The sequence below is a fragment of the Periophthalmus magnuspinnatus genome, chromosome 17, assembly GCF_009829125.3.
Source record: "Periophthalmus magnuspinnatus isolate fPerMag1 chromosome 17, fPerMag1.2.pri, whole genome shotgun sequence".
NCBI lineage: Eukaryota > Metazoa > Chordata > Actinopteri > Gobiiformes > Gobiidae > Periophthalmus > Periophthalmus magnuspinnatus.
The window spans coordinates 23508856-23527877 of record NC_047142.1 but is presented as its reverse complement, the minus strand read 5'-3'; the positions used below and the strand labels follow the sequence as shown (position 1 = coordinate 23527877).

General features: G+C 36.4%; 1 protein-coding gene across 2 annotated transcripts; it reads left to right on the top strand.

Annotated features, from left to right (window-relative positions):
• The first annotated feature begins 1793 nt into the window (after positions 1 to 1793).
• pigr (polymeric immunoglobulin receptor) lies at positions 1794 to 7637 on the top strand. 2 transcript variants are annotated; one of them, XM_055228597.1, is made up of 8 exons: positions 1794 to 1948; positions 2518 to 2862; positions 3799 to 3880; positions 4005 to 4231; positions 4743 to 4818; positions 5665 to 5753; positions 6195 to 6244; positions 6311 to 7627. In XM_055228597.1, the coding sequence occupies exons 1-8, from the start codon at positions 1900 to 1902 to the stop codon at positions 6392 to 6394; spliced, it is 1002 nt and encodes a 333-aa protein (XP_055084572.1). In that variant the 5' UTR covers positions 1794 to 1899; the 3' UTR covers positions 6395 to 7627. The 2 variants fall into 2 exon arrangements, with proteins under 2 accessions (XP_055084572.1, XP_033838912.1); XM_033983021.2 differs by having other exon boundaries at positions 1795 to 1948; positions 4740 to 4818; positions 6311 to 7637.
• The last annotated feature ends 11385 nt before the right edge of the window (positions 7638 to 19022 follow it).

Sequence of the window (19022 nt, the reverse complement as noted above, 5' to 3'; positions counted from 1 at the left end):
AGTGTGATTTAAAAATGTTGAATTGATGGGCGTAAGTCAGGTTTTATTAACTACTTTCAATATTAGACCTAGGTTTGATTTTTAACAACAAAATGATTTGAGACACACTAGTCTAAAGTTGTGCTGGGCCAATTTTATGACAGTCAAAACTTTTGCATATGTGACTAAGGGTGCATTCACATTCGCTCTCTAAATTTTATATTCCAGAAATATTTGCAGCAGAGATTTTGTTTTTAGCAATCAGAACCTCAAAAATAAGGAACCTATATATTATTTCTCCTTTACAGAAAACGTTTGATATATTAATTTGAATTAATTTAGTCTTAAATAAAAGTTAGCATTGTGCTAATTTCATTTTAAGATTGTTTATGTGACATTAATATTTTTTTATTATTATTATTATTTTACAGAAAACCATAAGGAGAAGCCCTTTGAAGACAACTTATTTGGAGATCTACATCCGTAATCCATCAGATAAATTGCAGTTAAATTTTCTTACTGATAATGTTTTTTTTTTTTTTATGTAAACATTTGTAAGGCATTCCCATCTGCACTTTTGACACAAATAAAAAAGTGTAACATGTAAGGAGTTTGATCTTTGAAAAAAAAAAAAAAAAGACTTATTCAAGTGATGCCCACCTTTACAGTGCATCAGAAGTTTGTGTATAGCACTTTGATGGTTTTATGCTGAGCACCACTTTAGGGAGTAGATTTGTGGTCTATAAGAACATTAATAACTAGAAAAAGGCAAAGGTATGCATCATTCTGTGCTCATAAAGGTCACATATATCTGCTCCAGTGCAGTTTTATTATTGGAAATAAAACTAGCTCTCAGTTATGCAGGTGCTAGAAATTAAATAGTCTATATTTCAAAGGTCAAATGGATAAAAACTGTACTATGTTTAAAGACAATTGTGATGGTTTGGATACATGCATGATACAGAATTTGATCGGGCCTTGGTTACATAATTAGAAGGATTGAGGCAGTCAATTCTGAGATGTGCCTGCTTAGCACTGACATTTATTTCCGGCCAGACTTTCTACATTGTGCGTTTATGGCCCAAACAGAAAGCAACAGACTGCAGGGACATCCTTGACTCACTGTGCAGCGCGTTAGAATAATTGTTTGTTAAATGACTGGCTGAGGCTGTATGTGTGTAGCAAATTAATCCGGCAAATGAACACTGGACAAAATCCAAAGCGCCCAGGCATCAAAATCAAATAATTTTATTGTAGCCTGCCAAAATCCTTCTCTGCTTGGATGAGAAGTGCAATGGGCAGCTTTGAAAAATGGAACGTTAAGTAAGGCTTGCACTCAAATCATGAGGAAAAAGTAGGACTAATGTACGGGACCTTTTTAGACCTTCCGTTGATTAAAATAAAGGTCTAAGATGTAAAACCTTTTCAATAATTTAAAAAGCACAGTGGAGCAGTTTGAAATCATTGTATTAGTCACACAGCCTTTCGGAGTGAACTTATGACCAAAGGAGTTGCATATGACATTAGACAAATAGCATTAAAACTATACAGATTAATAAGGACAATTTGCTGCAGTAACTTTGGTGACACTTCAGAGACTAGAACCAATCTGCTAAATGAATTGCTCTGACAAGGCTTAATTAGATGTGATGGAGCATTTTATCAGTGTAAAAATCTGGATACAAAATAAAGTAGTCACTTATGACATCCATTTGATTTTCGTCTGGTTTATTGCAATTAAGCAGTATAGCTTCTACTAGCCTCTACAGTCCAGCTGGCATCTCAACAGTTAACATCTGGCACATCTGGAGTCCATAAATGGTCATGTGACCATGGGGAAGTCGAAACTCCAGCGGAACCTGCCTTTTGGAACCAGGAGATTTTCCCAAGAATTGCAGTTTTATTAAGCATAATTTAGGCATGCCCCAGCACTTCATACTTACTCTTTGCTTTTTACAATGGATTCAAGGTAATGAAGCACCAGACTAAATATAGCTTAACTTGTTATTATTGAGTTATGATGCTTTCTACGAGGACTTAACTTTCACTTCTTGGGCGTACTTCCCACATTGAGCTCTAGTTTCTATAGGATGCACATTTTGCTCCTGGCTGATGTGTTGTTGTTTTTTATTTTTTTTATTTGGATTTATCCAAACTTCCTAACTCTGAAACGCCCACTGGCAAGGGAAGTATGCATTTTGACAAGCCATCAAAGGTTTATGTTTGTTGTCTTTTACCCAAATCTCTATTGTGTGAACATAATCCATTTTCACCACTCTGTATAGAAGTTGATGTTTGAAGTACACAGCACAGCCATAAAATATAGAACAAGATTTGCCCGAGGCTACGTCTGCATTTCCAAACAGAAAACATATTTATTATTGGGGACTGTCTCTTATTCTGACTTTCTTGATAAAACTTTGTATAACTGTAATGTAAACTTACTTTAGTCAGTGATTTAACATAACCTTACCCCATCAGTTCAACACTCATCTAAAGTTTATATGTAACAGTTAGCAGTTGTCTCCTTTGTATCAGTTTGTCTGTGCAGGGTCACGACGGAGCAGAAGTTTGCTGTTCTGGAGGGCAGATCTCTCACTATACCGTGCCATTATGAGCCACAGTACGCTAGTTATGTGAAGTACTGGTGCCGTGGACGCATGAAAGACTTCTGCACCAGCATGGCCCGCACAGATGAACCCAGAACCCCCGAAATGTCTGCACAGAAAGTTATGATTTATGATGACCCAGTGCAGTTGGTCTTCTCTATTACCATGACGCAACTGAAAGAGGAGGACTCTGGCTGGTACATGTGTGGAGTGGAGATTGGAGGCATTTGGAGTGCAGATCTGTATGCGTTCACTGACATACAGGTCATTAATGGTAAGGGAAACTCCTTTATCTCTGACACCTAACTATGTCTCAATTATGCCTAACAAGAGACCACCCTCTTTACTGGTCAAAACTAGGACTTAAGATCTAATGTCTACTTGCTGTACTGCTGTTTAATTTGGAGTCCATGGTGCTTCCGTCCAAAAATATACTATTTGGAGAAGTGGTGGCAAACAGATCAATAATAAACAACCAAAGTACTTGGGGACTTCCTGATAAAATAAAATCAATCAGTAAATTTGGATTAAGTGTATTTATCCTGATTTGAGTGGAGTAGAGAAGATTTTGACTATTTAAGGCAAAATTTGCCCATGAAACAACTCATATCACACTTAAAATAAGATAAATTATCCTGTATTATTATTATTATTATTATTATTATTATTATTATTATTATTATTATTATTATCATTATCGTCATCATTATTATTATTATTATCATCATCATCATCATTATTATTATTATTTTTATTATTATTATTATTATTATTAGTAGTAGTAGTAGTAGTAGTAGTAGTAGTAGTAGTAGTAGTAGTAGTAGTAGTGGTAGTGGTAGTAGTAGTAGTAGTAGTAGTAGTAGTAGTAGTAGTAGTAGTATTTCATTTTTATTATTGTAGAAATATAAGAAAAAAAATCTTGGAAAAGTGACTAATACGTTTTACTCAAATCCAAATTCTTAATTCAGGCACAGTTAACTTTTTAAAGATCATCCTATTTCTCACACAGCACAGAACAAAACTGTGATTACAAACATACCCACCCAATCACAACGTTATTTTGAAAAACACTTTCTTATAAGAATATAACTGCAAACTGATTGATCATGTGCATGGCCTCTCCCTGTAGCACTGTGCACTTGGTAATAGTGAGTGACAGAAAAAGTTTTGAACACAAGTTATAGAGTTCGAGTCAGTGTACTGTCTGCAGGTATGTCGGTGCTCCACAGCAGACTGATCGGTGAAGAGGGAAGCAGTGTCACAGCCGAATGCTTTTACAGTGAAAAATACAGGTATTTACTTAGAGATCCGTTATAAATGTACCGGTGCATTGAAACGAATCCGGCAGGCCTCAGTGAGCCGCAGACACACAAAGGCATTTTAGATTGACAGCCTTCTTTGCCTCTGCTGTGACAGAGAGAGCCCGAAGAAGTGGTGCCGCAGCGGGGACTGGAGCTCCTGTTTGCTGACGGACTCTGAAGGAGCATACACAGACGCCACAGTCGATATACAGGACGACAGATCTGGGGCGTTTGCTGTGACCTATAAGAGGCTTCAGATGAGGCACACAGGCTGGTACTGGTGTGGAGCAGGACAGCAGAAGGTAGCTGTGCACCTCCAGGTCCTGCCCCGGGTCACAACGAGTAAGTCTTCGGTTGTAATGGATTCATCAGTGATTGGAGTGTAGTTCTTCAACCAATCTTCTGTCAGTAATAGGATGTAGTGTAGAGTAGAGTTCAAACTTTGCAAGATTGACTATATTTTGTCTTAAATGGCACTGGTTGTCTTGTCTATGTTCATAAAAATAATACTGAAAAAACAAAACAAACAAACAACGTAATCTATAAAGCAAAAAAGTGATTCATTTTATGTTTTATTTTTTATTTTTTTAATTCTAATTATGATTGAGGTACATTCAGTCAACAGTCAGTGGGATTTTTACATCTATATTGAAAGTGATTGAATTTCTGTCATTATGAAAGGAATATATTTCTTATGTAACCCTGCATCAGCCAGAAGTACAGCTCAGACTGTGGGTACTCTTCCGTACTAAAGTTGGTGAATCTTTACTTCCGACTCTCATATTGTTTACTTCCAGTGTGGATAAACTCGAGCCACTTCTTCAGCTCTGTGTGTGTGTATGTGTTTCAGCAGCGGTGATGCCTGTCACAACTTCATCCCCTGAAAATCTCCCTCAGAACGTCACTAACAGCACCTGGAACACTCACAGGTAAATACACTGTCAAGTCTTGGACAATATAAACTCACAGGTCTACATAGCCTCTACTTTACACATAATCAACTTTTTTATTGTTATTCAAATTTCTTTTTGCTTTTGACCTACTGAGCCTCATTTCCCAAACCAGTGACATGTGTACCACTGTACAATAAGGTTGCAGGTTAAATTTCTCAACTGCTGGAAACACAATCTCTGAGTATTTTATGGCGGGTGCTCTCCAGTTTCCACATATGGTGTAATAGAATTCATACGTTAAGCAAAATGGCAACTTCTCTTGTTCTTGTCAATTATTTGGAACGTTGTGTGCGCCTCTAAGTGTACGCCTTGCTGGCTTGGGTCCAGACAACTCCCTCCCTCCATATTATATTTTACTTTACTATAAAAAACACTATAATTCAACTAGTTTAGAATAGAGAGACAACATGCTCACATGAGAGGCCCTCCACTGTGAGCACTCCCTCAGGTCCACCAAGAAAAATGTCCCTGTATTTAACATTGACTTATTACTGCAAGACCTTCACCTCATGGATTTAAAAAGTCATATTTAGTGAATCTTCATATATGCAGCAGTCACATGCAGTTGCCCTTTCAAAGTTTTGTTTCAACTTTGCCCAAGACAGTTAAGTTCATTTCAAGAGCAGTATAAGCTCCCCCTGCTGCTGTTTACTATGGGTGCTTGCTTATCTATCATTAAAATGGAGTTCAGGTGAAGTTCAGCTGAGTGGAGCGCACACATAATGATGCTGCCATCTCACCAAGGACTATCTATTTGTCATCATTTCGTGTTGCTGTGGAGTTAGACGTGAGCTGCTCTTAAACCTGGCCTCTGTGTTTCAGTCACATCCTTGGAGCTCTGCTAGTGTGCGCCTCTTTTCTGCTCATCCTGGGATTTGCCATATTTGCACGAAAGATGTGGAAACTGCACAGTAAGGATGTCTCTGTCTATTCTCACTGCATTTTAACCTTACAGGAGTAGAACCAACCCCACAGGGAATAATACAGAAAATAATGGAACAGTTGGGGCTGCACAGTAGAGCAATTTTACTGCAACATCAGCAAACTGCAATCTCTTTTAATTAAATGTATTTGAATATGTTATAGATGCCTGACAAAGACTGTCACTGTCAGAATCACCAGAATCTTTCAGATAAAGTGTAAATGTTGTATGTTTTAACTCACTCAGGATTCCCTTGAAAATGAGATGAAATCTCAATGGGACTTCCTGATAAAATAAAATAAATAATCCAAAGCAATATATTAAAATTCTCAATTTATTACACACACTGTATTTTAAATGTACATATTTGTACATTGTAAATGCATTACTTGTTTCACCAAAGCCATATATTTATGTTGTGTATTTACAGAGAATAATCCAGAACTAGGACATGAAGCGGGGATGAAAGTCAGATTTAATGTAAGTTTGCTGAATCACACTGTGTAATCTAAAATATGAGTCATCTCTTTTCATTTGGTCTTTCAGGACTATTCAGAAGAGGTGGGGGAGATGCAGGCATCTGCTGTTGTTTTCCTCAACAAAAATTCCCAGAGTTCACATATGCTTTGAGCAGGAAATATATTTTACATTTGCTGTCACTGTATTTTTATACTTTTTTATCCCCTGCACATCCTTCATATGTGTTTGTTCTTGGCACCACACACAATACAGCACTTCAGTGTGGTGCTTGGGGTCGTATGAATGAAAAACCCTGTGTCTGCCCTCCATCTGCAGGATATTTTTGTAAACATGTGTCTGTTGTAGACTTGTAATGGTCTGACGAAATGCCAAATGTAAGTAGTATAAATAATGACCAGGCATACCAGTATGACCTGACGGGTCAGCTGAACATCATGTACATGGTACTTTCAGTAGCTTTGTTGAGGCAGTGTTTCCATTTTCCTGCAGAATAAATCAGATGTAAACAGTAGCCTATTTAAATATCTTAAATATACTCATTTAAAGATGAACACAGCACAGAAGAGCGCTGCCCTGTAAGGTTCTGTCCAACAGAAAGCAACAGTAGACGGGTGGTTCTAATGATGGAAAATCTACTGTGCTCTCCAGAGGTGTAGTGGTTTTTAAGCGTAGCACATGTGGTTATTATCTCAGCATTGTAGGTGTACTTCCCAGCTATCCAAATGTCCTCTCTCTCCCCATTTCATGCTACAGTTGTCCTGTCAAATAAGGCAAGGCAAGTTTATTTGTATAGCACAATTCATACACAGAGTAATCCAAAGTGCTTTACAGAATAAGAAAAACATAAAAATCACAATGAAAACAATCCAAAACATAAATAATCATCATAAAATTAATATTAAAATGGAAGAGTGCAGCATAAAAACCTTTCAGTCATATGCACAGATAAACAGAGTCATTTTGAGCCTGGATTTAAACATTGTCAAAGAAAAGGCCTGTCTCACATCTTCAGAAAGATTGTTCCAGATTTTAGCTGCATAAAACTGAAACAGTGATTCCCCTTGTTTAGTCCTGACTCTGGGCACCAGCAGGAGGCTGGTCCCTCAAGTCCTCAGAGTGTGAGATGGTTCATATGGCACTAACATGTCGGAGATCTACTTTGGTGCAAGGCCATGGAGAGACAAGCAGAGCTGCTTTAAAGTCTATTCTCCGAGCCACAGGAGCCAGTGCAGATTAACTTCTTTGACTGAGTAACAAGTTGCAATATTGTAATGTATAATTCTAATGTATTTAGACAGTAACTTTTCATTATTGTCTTGTTTTATTACAGATGTTTTTAAATTGCAATGCACTGTGTAAAAAAATGTCCAACAATAAAGTCAAAGTCCCTATTAAGAAACTATTTATTATTTCACATTTCATGCCATTCATACATTCATACTGACATGTTTCAGAACCTGACTCTTCTTTTTTAATTTGCACCAAAAACCTGTTTTTAAAAGACGTTTCAAATAACCCGACAGCATTTTAATGGCATTACTGGTGGAAATCAGAAAATACAATGTCCAATGCACAAAACAGAGAAAATGGCTATGTTTCGGGCTGTTCAGGAGTCAACACCACACGGCTCTATATTTCATGCTTGAAGTGCCTGGCCTCATTCTGAACCAAGTGGAGTGTTGGACTTGTAAATTGAATTGGCTAATGGGAGCGCTGTGTAGCCGTCACTCAACTTAAGCCTCCACATTTTATAACTAAATCGTGTTTCTTCATTTCTGTGTGAAAACCACCTACACCCTCTTACAGCCAAAAGTTTCACAGCAGATGGATTAGTAGTGCATAATTTATGAGATGGCATTTGGATTAATGCGATTTATAATACACAACCTTTTTCACTTCTTTCAAAATGGTGCGAATAGAATTACAATGTCCATACACACTGCAGCAAAGGCATATAAAACAGACAGGTTTTCAGAGGTCGAATCTCAAAATCCTGTCAAATTACTTAAATGGGACATATTTTGTAAAAAAATAAATAAAAATAAAGCCTTTATGAGATTTACATAACAGTGCTCCGTCATCATAAAGTTGCTCAGAGTTGTGTTTGAATTGATTTATGCATGTTGGAGTAATTTTGGCTTGAGTGCTCAGATAATTGCTGTTTTCACTCAAACCCTATCTTAACCCACTGCTCTGATCTATTTCCTTGTGATTATTAAAAAAAAAAAAAAAACACCAGTTGCTATGTTAAAATGTAACTATGGAGAGGTGCTGCTCATCCGTTGTGAGGTTTAAACAGGAAGCCAGTTTCTAAAATAATATGCGTTCTTAAAGAAGCTCTGAATATAAATAATGATACGAACCTAAAGATTTGAAGACAATATAATAAAATACATCATTTATAATTATAATTAAAGTCATCTACTTAAACCTTTTCAGTTCCTTAAATACAGTGCAAACATACATTTGATTGTGAATGGCCACACATTGTATAGCCTTATGCTGTGTCCATACTTGTCCAGTTTAGCATTACCACTGCTGCCTCTGTGTTGCTGCACCTCGGTCATTAATCTTCATGCATTTCAGCCGGTGTGGTTCTGCCACTAGATGGAGGTCAACCCTGTATGAAATGTGTTGTTTTTGCTATGAATAGTCAGTACTGTTGAACGCCATGCACATTACAGTTTATCCACCTGCAGGTAAAGAAAGCGAAGTTATTGGCAGTTGTAGGATCATATATTATCTTTCTCTTTATTTATTTTATGGTAGATTTCTCCAGGTGTTTGCCATTTTAGTTCATACCTTGAGTATGTTCCAGTCACAGAGTGGAGTTGAAGGATGCATTATTAGTTTACCTGCAGCAAAATGTGATGTGAAGGACAAATCCAAAGTGCAACAGTGGCCATTTAAGACCTGTTCCATTTGTCAAGCACATCAGACCAAGAAACACTTTTTCCAGTAAAGTGTATAAGGTGGCCGCTAATGAGAACTTAATGGGATGGCCAGTGTTTGTGTTGTATTCAGGGTTTTTTTTTTTTTTCTTTTCTTGCATTGTGCAGTTATTAGCCTACTTGAAATAGTGCATACAGAGGCAAGGCTGTAATTCTCCCAAACAAAGCCCAAACATTTTAGTTTTATAGCAGTGTTATTTTATTGACTTTATTGACTGTAGATCTGGTTATGACTATTTCAATTATAATATCAGACAAGTACATGTAATGTCAGGAAGGGCATCTGATGTAAACCGAACAAATGAATACACAAAAATAAACTAAAAGCTACTATACATAAATGTTACATTTGCTTTTAGAGCTGTTTGTGAGGTACAATCTCAATTTAAAAATCAACTTTTTAATGAAATTGAACTTCATTGTGCCAATAGTGCAGTATAATCCAGTATTCATCAAGTCAATTATAATCCAGTATTCATCAAGTCAATTATAATCCAGTATTCATCAAGTCAATTATAATCCAGTATTCATCAAGTCAATTATAATCCAGTATTCATCAAGTCAATTATAATCCAGTATTCATCAAGTAAATCAAGTATTTTTCCAATGAGGCAATGTGTATCTGTAATATTCACTCTGACACTTTGACATAACGGAGCATCACATGAAAAAACGATGAGATGGGAGAGGTGAGGTCTTCAGCTGATATTATTTAATTGTTATTTTGAAACCATGCATTTTTTATATCATAAAGATTTAGTTTTTGGCAGCCCAAAAGGAGTCCGTACAATACCTAAAAGAACACCAATATACACCCAATTGATTTGTACACATTGATTCTTGCTAAACACATGATCATATTTTTCTTATCTTTATTTTTGTATTTTTTATGATAGGAAGTCTCACTTAAAAGGCCATAACTGACAAACTACATCAAAGTCAGCACCCTTTGGTTGTAACTTAAATGTCAATGTCATTGTGGGGCAGATTTAAGTTGGACCAAAGGGGTCAAGAAGCCATTTGTCCTCATGACCAACAGAAATGCCACAACTATAACCATGACAACCGCTTTAGACCACACACTGGATCAAAAAACATATCTCTGCGTCCACTGAGTTTTGAAGTATCACAAAGAAATAGTTTTCAGTTTAACTAAAAATATTGTACCTAATAAACTGTGATTAGAATGCATAATTAATTATTGAATGAGCAATGACCTGATATACATAGCCCTCTATTTATACCTGCCATCTACCTTTGAATGTGCAGCTGATTGCATTTGCATTACAGTTCAAAAGATTCAATTTACTTGAAAAAAGAGGAGTATCTTTGTATGCTGGACAACACACAGGAATAATTCATTTACCTCGCCATTATATATTTACGTTCTTACAGTTTATTCAATAAAAGTAAAGTTATTTTTGAATTTTTCACAATGTAAATAAAACAGAAGCAAACATCAATAGCTGTTTCCTGGTTTACACTTTGCAAATGCTTAATGATCCAACAATTACATCAGCCCTCCAATAATAAAAAGACTCCTTTCCTTTGTTTGTTTTTCACAGTTATAAAATAATCACTACTGTTGCCATAGCAATTTAAAATGTCATGTTATGTTTTTTTGAATGGGTAAAAAGTCCATCGATGAAACTCATAAAAAGCACTACTAGTTATATGTGTCTATTTTGTATTTATTTTTTTCTTATTTTTTCAAATCTCCTGATGCTTTTAGATTAAATTAAACTATATATTGTGCCAAATTAAACTAAGAGTCCCTAAAATACTTATCCCACAGGGTCTCCATATAGCCAAATACAGCTCTGATAAACAGAAGTTCATACTCCTACAGAACATCATGGTACACACAAATGCTGATCTTTGGTTATATCTTGGGCTAATCTCTCCTTCACTGAACTGCAAATCTCCACCTCCAGCATAGTTTGTTGGCACCATTATTGCATCAAAGTCCGTTTAAATCCTTTCATGTGTTGCTGGAATAAGTTCATCTTGTGCTAGGTGTCATTTAATCAATACCAATATGTGGCGTTTTCCAATACAGCAGTGCTTTAAGTTACATTATATGCTATTTTTCACAAAAGAGACTAGAAAGATGGATCAATATCCATTTCATGCTTCTATAGTGTCATTTACTAGTGCAACGACTCAATGCATGTCTCTGCTACAGCCACATCAGGGAGGATTAGATTGGGATTTGTCTGTTTTAGTGGCTTGATGATGTCCCCTGTGGATTTCTTATCAGTCACAAAAATACAAAATGATCTCCGGGACTTGAGTTGAGCACAGTGGGTGGCTAATGCTTTGTAGGGCAGACCACTTAGAGCAGTACTTACAGTATGGTGCAAAGCTAAAGCCAGTCAGTGGATAATTAGCTGTAGTGAATGCAAGACTCCTACACAGTGTACAAAACCAGTGTCTGCTGGGACTATTACCTCCCACTCATTAAGATATACAATAAATGTATAGCAAAATATGGAATAAATAGGAAAATATGTAAGTAAGATGTAATGTATTTGTCTTTTGACTGTTAAGTTGTTTAGTGTCACCCAAAGTGAACTTCAAGGTTGTTTAGTCTCAGATAGAACCGTAGACTGTATAGCGAAGTGGACCAATTGAGTGTGACGTCACCCATAGCGTTCAGCTCCAGTCAAATGAAGCTCATCGAGGCTAGCAGTTATAGAAGTGAATTTGGAGACATGTTTCATACTTGGAGTTCAAACCATGAGTATCAAAGCAACCAAAAACCCAATCCGGAGCGAGGCTGTTGAAGGTAACGCCACTTCCCGTCCACACCGTTGGTTTAGTTGGGAACGGGCACTTAGCAAAGCTGTCAATCAAACCTTTTGCTAATGCTTGCCAGAGCGACCTCGGGGAAAGAAGCTCCTGATTTGTCTATTATTAATCATCATATTTTGTTTTACAGATACAATACTGAAATAAAATAAAATACAGGATCATGCAGAGCAAATTAATATGAACATTTTAAGACCAAAATGACAAATCTGGCAGCAGCAGTTACGGAAAGAGAGGCGACAGTGTTTCAATAGAATGTGAATTGGAGCCAGAGTCAATGGTCAATGGAATGCGGCAGTGAGCAGGTTAGCTATTTCCATTTATATATTCAGTCTATGGATATAACATTTTAGTATTGTAATTGTTGCTGGTCTCTTATAAATGGGACACAAAGCCAACTGATTGAAATGGATGTTTTTGTCTTCTACATGGTCAATTAGAATTTCATGTTAATTATCAAGCGGCAACAGCTCAGTGGTTAGAGTGTTCACTTACCATTGTGTCACAGGGCAAGGTACTTCACCAATCTTGCCATATGAATGCGTGGACTGATTGGTGTTGGAGGAGTTGCACCATTGACTGTCACTCGCACGGATTGGCAGCCTTGTTTCTGTCAGTCTTTCCCAGCGTCCTTGGCATTGGTGCTTTTAACCAAGATGTATTCATGCTCAATTTATTTAATGTATTTTACGGTACTTGTAGACTCCACAATCCAGACTTAAGATGAATAGTGCTTACGGTCCATAGATTTTTACAGCGGGGGTCCATCTATACTATGTGTAGAAGGTGTAAAGATTAAATTGATTTTATATATCCGTTTGTGTCTGTATGTGTGCGTGGCGATGTTGTTGTTGTGTTTTTTTCTCAGTGAAAGCCATACATACAAGTATTTAAAATGTCAAGTGTAATCTATTTAGTTTGGTCCATGTTTTCCAAGCAACAACTACCTATATAAAATGAAATTATGGGGTCACTGCTAATGCTAATCCGTCGACCTCTTTAATTAAGTTGAAATGCTGTGGGCGATTTTATTATATTCTTATTGATAGCAGTGGCTTTTCAGAACTATATCTAGTTTGCTCCAATGTAAAATGCTGTTTTAAAATGGTCTCTTTTGCATTTCATTTGATAGACTAAATCTTAAATAAGACTGTCCACTGGCATTTAACATACTATAAAACATGCAGCGGGAACAGTTGACCTTTTAAACAAACAATTTCAAAATGTAGCACGCTTGTAAAACATTCATTTAAATTCATTTTGGCCCATTTCCAAAGTCCACTCTCCTTATGAGTTTCATACTTCATTGAAAAACACGAGTATCTTGAATCTAGTCTATTGATTTCTGCATGCCAGTGATAACAGGAAAAGAAGCAAGTTGGTAAATAAATAGTAAAGTATGCATAGGTCTCCATGCAGCTGCTCATTTTGATAGTAATTTGCATATTTGTTTGACTTTATAAAAGCAGTTTAATTTCACTCCATAAGTCATTTGTCAGAACCTGCCTCTTTCTTGCATAACAAAGCAATTGATTTCCTATTTAGCCTTTTGAAAGCCCCACGCCTTTGTTTGTCTACATGAAATATTTATGTTGGGTGTCGAGCCGGGAAGACTGGTGAGGGCTCAGTGGCTTGATACTTAGCAGCCATCACCACCAAGGTCTGCAATCCTCTTTTACATTTCATTATGTGACAATCGGATGCCCAGGGATGAGCGGAGAGCCAGGCAGCGTGACAGTGAGGCATGAAGGACAGCCGTCTGTGAATATCATTTACATCCGTGTTCAAAGACACATTTACCTCTCTGTACAGCACCAGAAAATTGGTCATCAGTATTCTGCTCGACTCAAGTGTTTATATAGAAGGTACGTGGATGTTTGCGGCTGTATTACCTGTCGCATAGGTGAGCTACTGCTGCAGTGAACAGTGGGGCGATGCAACCAATTACATTTAGGCAATTTATGTTTGATTTTAAAGGTACCCAATATTTTCATGTAATAAAGTAAAATTACTTTTGCTTCAGTACAGATAAAATTAGATCACTGTGTGTTGTTTATTTATAAAGAGTTTTGGTTGGCTGGTGAGACACATATACTTTCTGTACGTGTTATAGCAGTGATGGGACACATGAGGACAACTCTAAAACATAATTGGAGCAATACTCTATATCAAACAGGAAACTGGCCATATTGGATGGCATGTCTGCCGCCACTTTGGCATACATTTTTATGAAACCTATCTAGTCCGAGTCCTTTTGATCCAAATGAGCTCACACTCCACATGCCTAGAGATGTTGAAAATCAACAGTTATCCATTTTTCTTGGATATTCAATGCAGTTTCAATGCGGTTTTAGTACAAAATTATCCAATTATCATGAAACCTGGTGGTGACGATATAAGAGTTGATTTTGGTCAAACAGGTCACAAACATATGTAATCTGTGAATCAGAGCCAAATACGGATGACTGTTAAAGTTTGTGTTCAGATTCACATTCAGCTTATGCTGAGGGGCATATGTGATCATCCAGAGAGGGACAAGTGTTTAGGAGTCAGTGTTTTTTCAGGCATAAGCTCCTCACTTCAGCTTGCTTTATCCTAATGCCATTGTTTAAAGCAGTAGGAACATGTGTGGCTTCTATTACCCATTTGTAATCTTATCCATATCTGCCATACATCTTACACATTTTACATGTTCCCTTTTTGCTATTTAGGCTAGCTTGAATAGGGCAGAGGAGGTATTCGGCTGTCTGCTGCTTTATAACCTGTCACACAGTGAGCAACTGCAACATCACAGGAGCAGAAAAGGAAGATTTTAGGAAAAACTCAAGTGTGGCTCTCAAATTTCCTTCCCCATTGATACTGTTTATCAAGAACACATTTTGGTAAATGGTCAATGGTAAATGGTCACATTTTTATATAGCGCTTTTCCACTTTCAAGGCATTCAAAGTGCTTTACATCAGGGACCCACTCACCCATTCACACACACATCATGCACCAGTGTACACATACACATCTTGGCAACAGTAGCTCAGTTGGTTGACCATTTGGTTTGATTCAGTCAGTTGTCCATTGATCTGAAGGTTGGCAGTTTGAATCTTGCTCTTGCGTAAAAAAAAAGAAAAGAAACAAACAAAAAAACAAAAACGTCATTGATAGTTAGGGTTACCAATGACCCAACTAAGGTTGGAAGTGAGTGTACACTGGTGTATGAATGTGTGTGTGAATGGTGCTTTGAGTGCCTTGAAAGTACTATAAAAATGTTAACATTTATATATATATATATATATATATATATATATATATATATATATATATATATATATATATATATATATATATATATATATATATATATATATATATATATATATATATATATATATATATATATATATATATATATATATATATATATATGTTAATTTGTAAAAATATAGATATTAGCTTTAGTACAAAGAGTAGGCATGATGGAAGTATAATTATGATTAGAGCAGGGTACTTAAAGTAGTAGTTGTTGCTGTAGTAAAAGTAGTAACAGTTATAATATAATGCTTGTCTAGATGTTATTGCTTTTCTTGTTCCACAGTACAGCAATAAACGTATCTATCTCCATAAAAACAATCAAATGACTTTGCCAGGCCCTGTTAAACATTGGATCTGTGGAGTGGCGACTCCACCACAATAAGAATGAGTTTTATCCAAAGAATCAAAACAACTGTAATTGAATAAATGCATAATAAGTTTAATACCCTAAATGCATAGTAAGTTTCACGCAGATCAGAAACATTTCCATGGAGGCTGACAGCTGGCAAATCAAAAAAGTTACATTGTGCACCTTTAATCAAAAATTATAATATTCACTATTTTACCAGCAGACATGAACCTCCCCACCTCATCATCAGTATTCAACCTGACTGAGAATGTGCATATGAATTATGTGATGCTGTTGCTTGATAATCTGTCTCACAGGTGAGCTATTATGGCTGTTTTCAGGTGCCATTAGGAAAGACATCACAGACAAGCTCAGGATTTTAGACTGAAGTGTGGCTCTTACATCTCCCTCCATGGGACTTCTTGTGCTTGTCAAGAAGTATTTTTGTGAGCTGCATCTTAGCTGTTTGTCCTCAAGCCATATTAAAAAATGCATGCTGTGAATTTGACTTTTTTAATACACTGTTTTAGTTTTCCTCACAATCAGCCATAACCATATTTACAGCTGTGGATGGCAAACACACTTGAGTAAAATGTCGCCCATGTCGCAATCAGCACATGAGGTGGTTGATTATTTCCATTCAAGTTGATGTGGCCCAGCCTGTGTCCCACGCACTCAATTGAGAAACTTTTCTTTGTTTGAATTATCAGCAATGATAATTTTTTTTGTTACGGCCATTTGTGGAAAAGAACTGGCCTTGCATCAATATTTCAGTTCTTGTTAGCTGCTGTTTGACCTCCTGCAGAAATCATTGCTTTTTGCTGCCGTATATCTTGAAGAAAGTGGAATGAAAGAGAATCAAAATTCTTTCTCCTCCGTGCTGCATCCTGGGTGCTGATTGATGGGATCACAGCCGACCTTCAGGAAAAAATAAAAAGTGTGAAATGATTGGTTCGGCATTGAGGTGAGATTGGAAACACATGCACTCTCACAACGGGGAAGTATTTGCATTATACGCTGCTGCAAACCAGTTTATAGAGTTGCTCAGTCTCTGATAATGAATGGAAATGCCATTATTGGATTGATTTGATTCTAAAGATATGTGTAATTGCAGTGTAGTACAGTCAGAAGTGGAACATTGTAAGTATATGTAGGTATTCTATACTTCAGGAATTTTTTGTTGGCCAAATCTATCCACTAGAATATATGAATGTTGTTGAGTGACTGGTGGTGATTGGAGGAGCAGATGGCCTCACTACAGCCTCACAGCATCAGTGTACACCACTATACAGTTTATCCCAGGGCAGCTGTGGCTACAATAGAAGCTTACCTCTAGCGAGTGCGGAGTAAATGAATATTCGTAAACGGCTTTGAGTGTCATCAAAGTTGCTACATAAATCCATTGCATTATTACTGCTTCCACTGCTGCTACTGCTAATACTACTACACATTACATTTAAAATATACTTATTTTAGACAAAGTGGGCTGCAACAAATACTATTCACACTTATCTACAGAACTGAATACCACCATAATTATTATTTCCATATTTTTTCAGTCTGTTAAATCAATTATGTAGCTCTCTCATCACGGAGCAGCCTGCAGGTACATGTGGTGGATCAGTGAAGATAATCAGCTGTGATTAGGCAAGGTTTGGACTGTGTGAATAATATGAAGGCACATTTATGAATACTGATGTGTTTTCAAAAAGGAAATCTAAGATGGCTGCAAAAATATCTGAGCTTACTGGCTCAGGTGTGGGAAAAGTATTACCCAACAAAGAATTATGTAAGCAGAGGCTAAGGTTACGGTTAAGGTACACTTTATTGTAAATGTTGTATTGTTAAACCTGTGAATAACATTTAAAGGAAAATTATTATGAGAGCGTTTACTTGAGTAATAATTGAAAGTATTTTTATTTGATTGTAAATATCATTAAGAATTGTATTGTTAATAATAGCAGGCCTCTACTGTTACTATTATTACTGTTAAAATAATATATTGGAGGACACAAAAATAACAATATACCCTTAAAAAACACAACTAATAAAACCTTAAGAAATGTCTAATTAATAAAAAATGTGTCTACTGCATTACCCGATGGAAGTTCGTCATTTATTAAACACATCATGCTATGTATCAAAACAAGATTTAAAAGTTCTACAATTCCACGGGTAAAATAATCACAAAGTTTTTCACTGACTCTGTTGAGATCTTATACACAGTACATATTTTTCCACTATTGACAAAATCCATTTATCTCATAAAAGCACTGTGACAGGGCATGTAATGACACCAGTTTAAAATAGTATGACAATAGGCAGAAAGATAGAGGCCTTTTGGATACTGGAAATAATAGTCATGTTTGGATTGTGATAAGGAGGTGTGCAGAATGGCGTTAGTCACGTCACTTTTCTTTGCTTCATTCTGTCCTCAGCTCGATTTTGTCTCTGCTATTAGTTCAGCTGTCGGCGGTGAAGCAGCCTTTTCCGCTCTACAATATACAATTCAAAGCAAGATTTCTTACAAAAATGCCACAGCAAAATATTTTCTCTCTGCAGTCTGTCTGTGACTGTTTGATACCTGTCATGATTAGCTTTTTTATTAGCTTTTGTGAGCAAAGAGTTCGATGCTGTACCATAATAACAGCCTGAGTAACCTTCAAGATACAATAGTCTATAACTGCACTGACATTCTCTCTATAGGAATCCAGGTATTGTTCAGTTTTACCTGCCACAGCAGGGAACTTAGCATGCTGGGGTAATTTTTTATGAAAAAGTTTGAAAAAAATAGCTCTATGCACAAGCTATGGAATGATATCGCTATATCTGGTAATGTGTTATCTTTATCTGGGAAAAAATAAATAAATAAAAATAATGTGCACATAAATTTAAAGCTTACATTTGACTGCTGTTGTTGGGTATAACTGTGAAGAATGCAGTATGTTTGTTATCGGTTGCAATGTATTTGTAGTCTTGTAGTATTTGTAGTATTTGTAGTAGCATCGGTGCCATTATTCACATGGTGGTATTAGTTTATTTATTTATTTTCACTATGTAATAAATATAAATTGTAATTAATCCATTGAGACAAGCAGGTGGTAAACTTTACTTAATTAATAAAACTTAACTAATAAAACATTTTACTAGTGTACAGACCATGTATTTCTCCCACATTTGTAAATAACGAGCATTTACAAGGTTTGTCAAAAGGCTGAGTCTTTCTTGTCTCCCTATTCAGTATTCACAAGCCCATAAAATGGAACTGTTAATCGAAAAAATACAAAATTGGGTCTAATAGAACCAGTATTGATTGTTCATAATAACTATATTATCCAAAGTGCCACTCAGAGCAGTTCTCAA

Coding starts and splice junctions, on each gene's coding strand:
- pigr (XM_033983021.2), top strand. CDS start 1,900: ATGCCCCAGCACTTCATACTTACTCTTTGCTTTTTACAATGGATTCAA. Junction 1,949..2,517: donor CTTTTTACAATGGATTCAAG/GTAATGAAGCAC, acceptor CCTTTGTATCAG/TTTGTCTGTGCAGGGTCACG. Junction 4,232..4,739: donor CCTGCCCCGGGTCACAACGA/GTAAGTCTTCGG, acceptor TATGTGTTTCAG/CAGCGGTGATGCCTGTCACA.